We start from the raw sequence: 12,407 nt of genomic DNA, 5'->3' as shown, positions 1-12,407 counted from the left end.
ATCACCAGTGCACGTCACGAGAAGCGATGCACAATCCATGGCAAACCTGTATCCCATTGTTGTTGGACTTCATTTCACAATGTCAGCCCTGACCAGCATGGCCAAGGATCAGGGATAATGGGAGCTGTGGCTTGTCAACATCTGGGCAGCCACCTGTTCCCCTTCCCTGGTCTACGGTATAAATGAGAGCTGCTTTAAGCATCAACACTACCCACCTTTCACCCCATGGAACCTTGGGAATTGTAGCATTTCAAAAAGCTATGATTCCCAGTGCTTTTTCCCAACGGCAGTGAAACAGTTTCAGGTGATGTAGCATGACTGTGCTTTCTGAGGACCAGCTATACCCTCTGGTTCCTCCAGGTGGGTGTCATCTGGAGGAACAGGTGTGCTATATCTCTTTGTTGGACTAAGGTTTTGTTGCTACATTTATTTACTTATTTATATGTCGCATTTGTAGCCTTTTCTCCAAGGAGCTCAAGGTTGTGTACATCGGGTTCTCCCGCTTCTCACTTAATGGCCACAGCAACCCTGTGGGGTAGGCTAGGCTGAGTGGCAGTGGCTGGCCCAGGATCACACCCAGTGAGCTAGGGTGGTGAAGTAGGGATTCGAACCCTGGTCTCCCAGGTCCTAGTCTGGCACTCTTACCACTACACCACACTGCCTTTTGATTCACTGTCCCAGGGGATTCACTTCCCTGAGGCTACTGATTCAGCATTTCAGTCTGAAAGGTAGTGTGACCTACTGGGCTGAGATTAGGGTTGGTGGCGTTGTACAAGAAGCTGCGCCAGCTTTTGCAGTAAGAATGAGCAGGAGGCACCCAAATCACTGCCAGCTTCTTCTTCACTCTGTGTTTCTCTCTCCTTGCAGTCAGTTTGGTACAAAATGCGCCCGTTGCCGGAGGCAGATCTATGCCAGCGACTGGGTCAGGAGAGCCCGCGGCAACGCTTACCACCTGGCCTGCTTTGCCTGCTTCTCCTGCAAACGTCAACTGTCAACTGGAGAGGAGTTTGGCCTGGTGGAGGAGAAGGTCCTGTGCCGGATTCACTATGACACCATGATTGAGAACCTCAAGCGCGCAGCAGAGAATGGTAGGTGGACACGCCCCCCCCCCCGGGATGCCTGCTTACCCCCTCTGTGAGACGGTAGGAGGTGTGATCCCTTCCCCTCAACCCTGGACTTATCCTGGTTGATGTCTCTCGACAGAAAAGCGCAGAGATGCAATGCCCTCCAAGCAGCTCACAAAGGATAACTAAGCAGAGCGGAAATGTGTCGACTTCCGGAAATTGGCCTCCATGTGTTTCTAGGTGTTGAATATTCTCCAGATACGTGCTAGATATTTGCCAGAAGTCTACCAAATACTTGATCTCTATATTTGCAAACTATTTGTTGTTGTTGTTGTTGTTGTTCCGTTATTTCTTGCTCGACGATATCTGGTGGGCAGCATGCAATGGCATTCAGTATCTGACAAGGGTTGCCATTTCCCATTTGGCGCTTACTATTCATTATTTATTTATTGCATTTATACCCCCACCCCCTTTTCTTCCAAGGGTTTCAAGGTGGTCACATGGTCCCCCCCCCATTCTTCATGTAATCCCCACCATAGCCCTGCAAGGTAGGTTAGGCTGAGAGAGGCAGCGACTCACTCCAACGTCACACCCTGTGTCCTTCATGGCCAAGTGGGGATTTGAACCCAGGTCCGACTCTGGCACTCTAACCACTGCACCACACTGGCTCTCCAAAACCCAAGTCACAAAGAGATGCCAGCCGGCCACTTTCATAGAGGAAGGCTTGCAGCTTAGCGGGCAACGCACCTGTCCTTCATGCAGAAGGTCTCAAGACCAGTTCCTGGAACTCCTAGGGAGAGTTGGGAACTCTTAGGCCCCTCTCACTCTCATGGGAAATCCTGCGGACTGTCATTTTGGGAAGGGTGCTGGCCCCACAGACCTACAGTTCCCAGCATGCTCAACAAACTACTGTTCCCAAGGTTCTTTGGGGAAGGTTCTCCCCATGGTTGTAAAAGGGGTATGAGAAAGCTTTAAATGTGTGGTTGGGATGTGGCCAAAGACTTCTGCCTGAAGCCCTGATGAGCTAAGGTGGACTATACTGGGCTAGTGGGACCAGGGATCTGACTTAGTACAGTGGTGCCTCGCAAGATGAAATTAATTCGTTCCACAAGTTTTTTCGTCTTGCGATTTTTTCGTCTTGCGAAGCATGGACTTTGGAAAAGCTTCAAAAATCACCAAAGTCTTCAAAAACCTCAAAAAAGGCTACCATACCACGTGCTATGAGTTGCTCCTCGAAGTGAATGCACGGTTTTAAGAAAAAGGAAACAAACTTGCAAGACAAAGGAAACAAACTTGCAAGACATATCCGTCTTGCGAAGCAACTCAAAAAACGAAAAACTCTTTCGTTTTGCGAGTTTTTCGTCTTTCGAGGCATTCGTCTTGCGAGGTACCACTGTATAGCTTTTTAAAATGTAACTAGTGGGAAATTTCCTTGGAAGGGTCCTAGAATCATAGAATTGCAGAGTTGGAAGGGACCACAAGGGTCATCTAGTCCAACCCCTGGCAATGCAGGAAATCTTGTTACCCATTGTGGGGTTTCAACTCATGACCCTGAGGTTAACAGTCTCATGCTCTACTGCATGGGTAGGCAAACCAAGGTCCGGGGGCCAAATCCAGCCCAATCACTTTCTAAATCCAGCCCACGGACATCAGCATGGGAATCAGCATGTTTTTACATGAGTAGAATGTGTCCTTTGTGGGGCATAGCAATTCATTCATTCCTCCCCCCAAAAATATAGTCCGGCCCCCCACAAGGTCTGAGGGACAGTGGACCAGCCCCCTGCTGAAAAAGTTTGCTGACCCCTCTACTGGTTGAGCGATTCCAATGTAAGGCCTGGCTCAAAACATTTTGCCATCTGAGGCAGAGGACAAGATGGGAGGAATGCCTTTCTTCCAACAAACTCGGCTCTTGGGGAAACCAGCAATATCACGAGTGCTCCTGTAAAAGGAGGGCAAGGGAGAGGGAGGGGGAAGAGAGCAAGCATCTTCCTCCATGGAATCTGCCACTGCCAAGATTATACTAAGCAAATGGGACCAACAGCCCAATTCATCCTGACCTACAGAGGCAGGCAGAATGATACGGAAATGGTTAAGTCCGACAGTTTTAGAAGATTGGTGAATAGCCATTCCCGAGTTGGAACTAGGAACACACAATTGAAAACCTGCCTGGCAAAAGTTGGTACCACCTTCTGCTACTGCCAGAGGAACTGCGTGTGTCTGTGACAGACATCCCCTTGGAAATAAAGCTGCAATTGAAAATATTCAACTCCCATTGCAAATCAGGTGAAATTCAGCCAAAAAGTCCACTTCACCTGGCTTCTCCAGCCTCACTATAAGTTGCATTTTCAGCGGAATTTGGGGGAACCACTTGAAGCATTCGTTGTACGGAGCTATCTGCATGGCTTTGGTGGGATTCGCTCCTTGCAGACAGTGGAAAGTCTGTAGATTTTGATCAGAAACCTGATTGGGAGTTGAAGAATTTCAGCTGCCACTGTAGGTGGGATTTCTAATCTGCTTCCAGAGCCAGTATTCTTTTGAGATGGAAGGAGAAGTCTTCTTCCTCCCTGGAGCTCACACTTACATGCTGTCTGCGTGCCTGAAGCCTATCCAGTGTTGGATATAAGCTAAACAAGCTATAGCTTAGGGCCCCACTCTCTTGGGGGCCCACTAAAAATTTAAAGGAAAAAAACCCTGGATGCACATTTCCAAAATATGAGATAAAAAACAAAAAAAAATAAAACCTACATACAGTTAGAGCATAATAATTATTTCACTATTAATATACTTTTTCTTAACTGTATTTCAGTTCAACAATTACCGTGTTTTTCGCTCCATAAGACACACTTTTTTCTTCCTAAAAAGTAAGGGGAAATGTCTGTGCATCTTATGGAGTGAATGCGTGGTCCCTGGAGCTAAATTGCCCAGGAGTGAAAAGCAGATCATGTGGTTTTTTTTGAAAGAGGGAAGTGGGTGTTGAAACAAAGCCACTGATGGGCAAGCGATCGGGGAGGGAGATAAGGGGTGCTAGCAATAAAGGAGGCTGCCTGGGGGAGGGGGGAGGTAAAGACAATGAACTTGCAAGGAGAGGAGACAGGAAGGTTAAAGCAATGAGGAGGAAAAATTAGAAGAAAAGGAGGAGCAAAAAAACCGCTCCAGCTAAGGAAAAGACACTAAGGCAAACAAGAAGAAAGGGAGTGTTGAAAGGAAGCAGCTGACCGGCAAGCGATTGGGAGGGAGATAAGGGATGCTAGCGATAAAGGAGGCTGCCTGGGGGGGGGAGGTAAAAGCCCATGGATCCTCAGGATTTTTGCATTGGGTCACCCCAAATTCACCACCTGATCACATAGCATGTCCATGGCTACAGCCTGCACCAAAAAAATCACGTACCCACTGTTCTCAGGATTTTTGCATTGGGCTACCCTAAACTCTTTGACCAAACTGCGGGAGGCAGTGGAAGACAGGAGTGCCTGGCGTGCTCTGGTCCATGGGGCCACGAAGAGTCGGACACGACTAAACGACTGAACAACAACAACCCCAAACTCACCGTCAAAGCAGATGTCTGTGGCCACAGCATGAACCACAAAAATCATACATCCACTGTTTCGTTCAGAATATTTTTTTTCTTGTTTTCCTCCTCTAAAAACAAGGTGTGTCTTATGGAGCGAAAAATACGGCACTTTGATAAAATGCATATTTAGTTATGTGCAAATGGCTTTAGATACCTATTAGGTCCATAAATTAGCATATATTCAACACCAAAAACAGTGACAATTTGTTGTTGGCAAAGGACAGCTGGACATATAAAGGGCCCCATTACCTTCAGTAGCTCAGGGCCTCATCAAACCTAAATCCGGCCCTGAGCCTACCAGTGAGTCTCACCTGCACTGCGACCAGTCAAATCAGTCTCTGGCAAACCACAGGCAACCTCTCCTGACCCGCAGCAAAGCTTTCCAAGGGAAGTCCTTCACACAAGCACTGAGGAAGCATATCTGAGACGCTCTGGTGAACGCTGCAGAGGAGCCATCCTTCTCAACAGCTCTGAGTTGCAAACTCACAAAGTGTCAGAATTCGGACACATGCCTGGAGCCTCAGCTACTCCTGCCATAGGACGGTTGCTGCTAATTCATGCCACACTTTTACAAGCGCAGCATAAACATAGCACGATCTTTGTATGCTTGTCAGAAGAGCCATTTGTGGCATCAGACCAAAAGCCCATCTGGTCCGCCATCAAGCTTCCAACAGTGGCCAAACAGATGTGCATTCAGGAAGCCCAGAAGTGGGGCACAGAGGCTGCAGCCCTCCCTACTGTTTCCCTCCCACCAGCTGGCTTTCAGTGCTGTACCTGGAGCACGTTTACCTGCAATGGCTAGCAGCCATTGATAGACCTCTTCCATGAACTTCTCTGGCCCACTTATAAAGCCATCTAAGGCAATGACCAGAATCTAATATTGTGGCAGTAATTTCCACAGGTTAATTATCCACAGTGTGGGTTTATTTAGGATGTTCTGATTTTTTTTATTTTATTTTTTGGCCAACCCATTTCAGTAGACACCTCTGAGTTTAGGGTGGTAGCTGGTGTCTCCAGATGGGGCTTGACAGTTCCCAGTCTGAATAACCACTGCCAACCTGTAGATGCAGCGGTTCTCAACCTGTGGGTTCCCAGAGGTTGTTGGACTACAGCTCCCATCATCCCTGAGCTCTGGCCTTGCTAGCTAGGGGTGATGGGAGTTGTAGTTCAACAACCTCTGGGGACCCACAGGTTGAGAAAGGCTGCTGTAGGGTGTAGACAATACAGTCATACCTCAGGTTACGAACGCTGTGGGTTGCGGATCAGGCCAAACCCGGAAGCACAAAATGACATCACGCACATGCTCAGAAGTGCTGAGTTGCATCATGCACGTGAGCAGATGCGGTGCTGCAGGTTGCGAACGCTGCGGGTTGCGAACGTGCCTCCCGCACGGATCATGTTCGCAACCTGAGGTATGACTGTACTGAACTAGATTGTTTGACGCAGTATAAGAGAGCTTCCTATGTTCTATAAAAGGTCAAGGGGAATGAATATCTTTCTACACTATTAATAATTTTATTCACCTCTCTTATGCACTTCCTTTCAATTCCCCGCTAAATTAAAATACCCCATCCTGGTATCTCTTCCTCATAGGAGAGTGGCTCCAGCCCCTTGATCATTTTAGTTGCCCTCTGAGAGCTTTACAAAACCGTTTTGAGACAGGCAGCAGAAACATGGCATTCCGAAATAAGCCACAGCGCAATATTTCAGCATTTGAAATTTTATTTTCAACCTCCTTTCTGACTGGCTCCTCGGAGGGGAGTCACCGTTTCACAGTTGCTTGCCACACACCAAGTCAACATTTTCATCAAGCTACCGTAGAATCATAGAACTGCAGATTGTGAAGGGACCCTAAGGGCCATCTAGTCCAACCCCCTGCAATGCAGGAATCACAGTTCAAGAATCCCTGGCAGATGTCCATCCAACCTCTGCTTAAAAACCTCCAATGAAGGGGACCCCACTACTGAGGTTCCCAGTCACCTCGGTGACTCAGACTCTGTTGGTGCATGATATGCAAAGTTAGGGTTTGTGCATCAGCTCTTGTTTGAACTTACATTGAACTCTTTCCCCTTTCTTTGCCCACCCACTCAGTGTGGAGATGTTCTTTTGGAGCTCCATGCAGATCTTTGGGGAACTCCACCGCTTGCCATCCTCCACTGCAACTGAGAATTACCCATCTAGCCCTCCTCTCTTCTTCTCCTCTGTTCTTTAATTAGTCACCCAACCAGAAGAGGACCTGTACTCTTATCCACTGTAGAACTGTAGACATCTAATGAAGGTGGGCAGTTTGAAGATTCAGGAAGGATAAAATAGTGTCCTCCTTCATGCAGCACAAACTAAGGAACCTGCTACCCCAGGAGGCAGTGATGGCTTTGAAAGAGGATTGGACAGGTTAATGGATGAGGAGAGGGCTATTGATGGCTGGCAGTCACCACGGCTTGGCTCTGCCTCTACAGAGGGAGGCAGCACTGCTTCTGAATACCAGATGCTAGAAACCACAGGAGGGGAAAAGTGTGGCTCTTGTGCTCAGGTCCTGGTTTTGCACTGGGGCATCTGGAACGGCTAAGGGAGCTGGGCATGTTTAGCCTGGAGAAGAGGAGGTTAAGGGGTGATATGATAGCCATGTTCAAATATATAAAAGAATGTCACATAGAGGAGGGAGAAAGGTTGTTTTCTGCTGCTCCAGAGAAGCGGACACGGAGCAATGGTTCCAAACTACAAGAAAGAAGATTCCACCTAAACATTAGGAAGAACTTCCTGACAGTAAGAGCTGTTTGACAGTGGAATTTGCTGCCAAGGAGTGTGGTGGAGTCTCCTTCTTTGGAGGTCTTTAAGCAGAGGCTTGACAACCATATGTCAGGAGTGCTCTGATGGTGTTTCCTGCTTGGCAGGGGGTTGGACTCGATGGCCCTTGTGGTCTCTTCCAACTCTATGGTTCTATGATTCTATGATTCTATGATTCTATGATTCTATGATCTGCTTGGCCACTGTGAGAACAGGGTGCTGGACTAGATGGGGCCCCTGTGGCCTGATCTGGCAAGTTCTTCTTATATTCTTTTTGCCCAACATGGGGCTGGAACCCACAACACTGAGATTGAGTTTCATGCTCTACCAATTGAGCTGTTTCTGGCTTCCAATTGTTTAATGTGTAGCAACAACTAATTGTCTCTATCCTCCTTAAGGAGCAAATTGTCATAACCAGGATTGGATTCTTTTGTGAATGGATTGTGCACTCAGTTTAGTTCCAGTATTGAAAACAAATTGCTAGGCTTAAAGTACGTCCCGAGGCATCCTGCTCTTTCATTCTAACAAATATGTCTTTTCTACTAGATCTTGAGTTTCTAGTAAAGAAAAATGCAAAGTAAGTCTGACAAGCCTAAAGCCTGCTTGCCCTTCTTCTACAGTGGAGATAAATGTAAATTCACTCATCTGTCAACTCCTTATTCTCTGTCAGTAAGCCTTTCACATCTTTGTAAACAGTCTTCCCAGATGCTCTCCTGCCTCTGATTTGCATACATTTTTTACTGTCTTTAGCAATATACTCTTTAGATCTGGATTCTGTGCTTGGGCACTAGATCTGTAGGTATCTGAAGTACACGCAGCTGATATCTGTGTATGTACAGAGACTTGTGCTCAGTGCAATGGATTTTCTAGCTTTCCCACTTCTCAGAAGTTGCCTTACTATCTCAACGTTCATTTGTATCACCAAAGTATGTGCTTCTCCCTTTTTGGACAGGACTCACACTTCCTAAAGCAAGCTCATTTGCCTTTTATAGCTTTCTTGACACTGCTTTTTAACCACTCTAGCATTCTTTTGGATTGGTCCCATCTTTCTTAATCCATGGTGCACATTTCATCCAAGCTTCTATCACGGTGGTTTTAAATAACCACCATTACCTCCTTGCCTCTTCCTTTTAACAAATCTTAACATTTATAATCTAAACAAAACAAATTCCTTCCAGTAGCACCTTAAAGACCAACTAAGTCAGTTCTTGGTATGAGCTTTCGTGTGCATGCACACTTCTTCAGATACATGCACACGAAAGCTCATACCAAGAACTGACTTAGTTGGTCTTTAAGGTGCTACTGGAAGGAATTTGTTTTGTTTTGACTATGGCAGACCAACACGGCTACCTATCTGTAACTGGATTTATGATCTAGTTAGAGAGAGCAATGTTTTTCAACAAAGCATCTCACACAAGTCTTGGGTATGCCTTGTGATTGACAACAATATCCATGGATGATTGTCTCACAACAAAGAGAAAACATGAGATGGTGTGCTTGTGGATTGTGCAGAACTGCCTGTGAATCTGTGGCTGCACAGAACCTGTTTATGTAGTCATTTCCAGTGTGTGTGTATGTGTGTGAACTTCATTAAGTAATCAAAATATTTTACAACAAAACACAGAGGCAGGTGGTGACTTGCTATTATAGATCCACAGTACATGGTTGGATATGACAGTAGAACATGAAGAGGTTCAATCTAAAGTAAGACAAGAAAATAAGATTATTGTTCTTGCAGAATGGAGAGGGCTAGAAATAATGCATATCAGTATGTAATCAGTACCAAATAAAGCCAAATTTGGTGGGAACCTGCCAGTTATGACTTTGTTTCTTAATGTACATCAAAAACATCCACCACAGTCAATTGGCTTGGCAGGTGAAATACATATTGAATGAGTCAACTTTTCTGAAATTGAAATATGTAGGGTCTTCTGAAACCAAATATGAAGGGGAAAGTGTGACGTATTTCTCCATCGCTGGGTAACAATCAATATATCCACAACCAACAATCATATAATAAGAGTTTTACAAAGTAGTTCTGCATCATCAACTTTGCATATTGATAATACGAACATAGAGCCTGTGTTCTGTTTGTTCTTAAATCATTATTATAGGAGGTTCTGTGCTGGATACAAGATTCCGTGCTTACGTGTGGGACCAGTTGTTTTGGGAAAATGCACATGGGTTTCTCAGGACCCCCACATTTCCCTTCTTCAAGACAGTGGATTTTCAGGCCTTTGAACAAAGGAGGAAAGAGAACAGCACTCAAACGAGGGTCCCATGTGGTCCTCTTCAGCCCGGGTGCTTTCCTCCTCCTCCTCCTCCTCCTCCTCTTCCAAATTAATGTGTGTGTGATTCCCAAGAGATAAAACTTTGCCCAAGTGCTAAGAAGTTGTCTGATTTTTCTTTTCTGAGAAAATGTGAGACTGGGGGGTGGGGGGGGGAGAGGCGTATGTAACAGGCCATCTTGGGCTGCAGATGGAAACGATTTCAGAGAAGGGGAGAGATCTCAAAATGAAAATAATCCGTGTTTCTGTTTACAAGGTTTAAGCGAGGAGATGAAAACAAAATCAAACCAAGATGCAGGAGTGAGCTGGGAAGGGGGTGGGCGTCTGAGGCGCTCATTTGTGGCGTGTCCTGGGCTAGTGTGGTCCAGCGGCTTGTTAGCGGCTTAGACTTGGACCCGGGTTCAGGTGCTTTCTGGGCTAGGGAAGCTTGCTGGGTGGCCTTGCTCAAGCAAACAGGGATCTCCCTTTTTTTTTTTAAAAAAGTAATATTTATTAAGAGTTTAAAGATTACAAAAAGAAAGAAAAAGAATTAAACAAATCAATATAATACAATACAAAAACAGAAACAAAAACACTACATAAAACATTGAATTAACAAAACAAAACAAGGACAATTAAAAATACTTCCAATATTTTCAAGCTTATCTTTCATTCACTTGTTTCAATGACTTCCTCACGCCTCCCTTTTTGTATTCCACTTCAATTAACTGTTTCAGCAACTCCTTTCCATCTTCCTCTGTTTTCTGTCCTGTAATTAATCTTAACATATTCTAACCTTGTTTTTCCCCTTTAATACATTAACAGTCTATCTGTACCTAGTTCCTTATAACATTTCTGCCAAAGCCATATAACTTCATTCCACCATTTTTCTAAAGCTCATTAATTTTACAATATTTCTGTAAATAATCTTTAAATTTTTTCCAATCTTCTTCCACTGACTCTTCTCCCTGGTCTCGGATTCTGCCAGTCATTTCCGCCAATTCCATATAGTCCATCAACTTCATCTGCCATTCTTCCCGGGTGGGTATATCTTGTGTCTTCCAATACTTTGCGATGAGTATTCTTGCTGCTGTTGTTGCATACATAAAGAAAGTTCTGTCCTTCTTTGGCACCAATTGGCCGACCATGCCCAGGAGAAAGGCCTCTGGTTTCTAAATCATCTCCCAGAATGTCTTAATCCTTGGGCATGTCCACCAAAGGTGAAAGAATGTACCTTCAGTCTCATTACATTTCCAACATTTATTTTCGGGCAAATGATAAATTTTTGCAAGCTTGACTGGTGTCATGTACCACCTGTAAATCATTTTCATTAAATTCTCTCTTAGGGCATTACATGCCATAAATTTCATACCTGTGGTCCATAACGGTTCCCAGTCAGCCATCATTATGTTATGTCCAACATCTTGTGCCCATTTAATCATAGCAAATTATACATTCTTGACAAATTCTTAATTTTGCGATCTAAGCCATCAATTTGAACACACCCTAATAATGAGAAGGTGGTGCCATTCCCCTGAGTTTTGGGGATCAAATAGGTTTGGCACACAGGTCAGTATCAGGCCGTGGCTGTACAAATGCAGGCACCTCTCCCATCTCCTCTAGCAAAGGCTGCCCCATAGCAAGCAACAAAGCTGCAGGCGTCTTGTCCTTAGAGGTTGCCAGGTTCAGACATGATGAGAGTCACATACAGGGCCAAGGTGAGGCATTCCACGTGAATTTTGTGGTGGTTTAAGAGCAGCACAATGGCAAAAATTCAGTTCATTTCACTGCCATGGAGTGGGGTGTGCGTGCGCCTGTTCTGTTTGGGTTTTTCCTCTTTTTGTCTTCTGTCGTGTTTTGCCCGAAATGTCTGGTGGTGTAGAAATGACAAAGGTTTTGCTGGCCCCCATATCTAGTGAACTCTGTCTTCTTAGACACTAATGATCTTTGGGATACCCCCCCCCACTTGAAATATATATTGTTGTTTTGTTTTGGGGATTGGGGGGGGGAGGGGGAGGGTTGGTTGTTTTTACTCCTGCTCAAGGACTAATGGGTAATTTCATCTGGGAGCTGGAAAGGAACTCCCTCTTTGCTTCAAAAGGGGATTCAAGAAATCACAGAGGACAGATCTGCCAGTGGCTATTACTAGGTATGGCGGCTAAATTGAGCCTCCATGTCCTGACGCAGTCTGCCTCTGAATACTAGTGGCTGGGCAGCAACGGGGGGCGGGGGGGGGGCGGTTTAATGCATTTGTGTCTGGCTTGTGTCTCCCCACTAATTTGTCTAATCCTCTTTTTAAGCAATCCAAGTTGTGTGGCCATCAGCCAGTTCCATAGTTTAACTGTGTGCTATGCAAAAAAGCACTTTCTGCCCTAAAATGCCCAGCATTGCGTAATAATAATAATAATAATAATAATAATAATAATAATAATAATAATTTATTATTTATTATTTATACCCTGCCCATCTTACTGGATCTCCCCAGCCACTCTGGGCAGCTTCCAACCAAATATTAAAAACAATTCAGCATCAGACATTAAAAACTTCCCTAAACATGGCCGTCTTCAGGTGTTGTTTAAAAGTAAAATAGTTGTTTATTGCCTTACGTCTGATGCGAGGGCGTTCCACAGGGTGGGTGCCACTACTGAGAAGGCCCTGTGCCTGGTTCCCTGTAACCTCACTTCTCGCAGCGAGGGAACCGCCAGAAGGCCCTCGGTGCTGGAT

The 12,407-nt window shown here is 45.3% G+C and overlaps 2 protein-coding genes across 6 annotated transcripts in view; one reads left to right on the top strand and one right to left on the bottom strand.

The window, feature by feature from the left end:
- LOC309333755 (carboxyl-terminal PDZ ligand of neuronal nitric oxide synthase protein-like) overlaps positions 1 to 12,407 on the bottom strand; it is a 225,670-nt gene that overhangs the window by 55,139 nt on the left and 158,124 nt on the right. The gene's annotated exons all lie outside the window — the stretch shown is intronic.
- The window catches only part of LHX6 (LIM homeobox 6), a 37,644-nt gene that overhangs the window by 14,717 nt on the left and 10,520 nt on the right, over positions 1 to 12,407 (top strand). For all 5 annotated transcript variants that reach the window (XR_014152693.1, XM_081847716.1, XM_081847719.1 and 2 more), the window contains exon 4: positions 868 to 1,088. Coding sequence is in view for 4 of the 5 variants with exons in the window: in XM_081847716.1 (XP_081703842.1) it covers positions 868 to 1,088 (221 nt within the window). In the remaining variant the exon portion in view is untranslated. The remainder of the gene's footprint in view (positions 1 to 867; positions 1,089 to 12,407) is intronic.

Source organism: Podarcis erhardii (genome assembly GCF_964252035.2).
Source record: "Podarcis erhardii genome assembly, chromosome: Z".
Classification (NCBI taxonomy): Eukaryota; Metazoa; Chordata; class Lepidosauria; order Squamata; family Lacertidae; genus Podarcis; species Podarcis erhardii.
The sequence above is the reverse complement of the archived record's forward strand: the minus strand, read 5'-3'. Positions and strand labels throughout refer to the sequence as shown.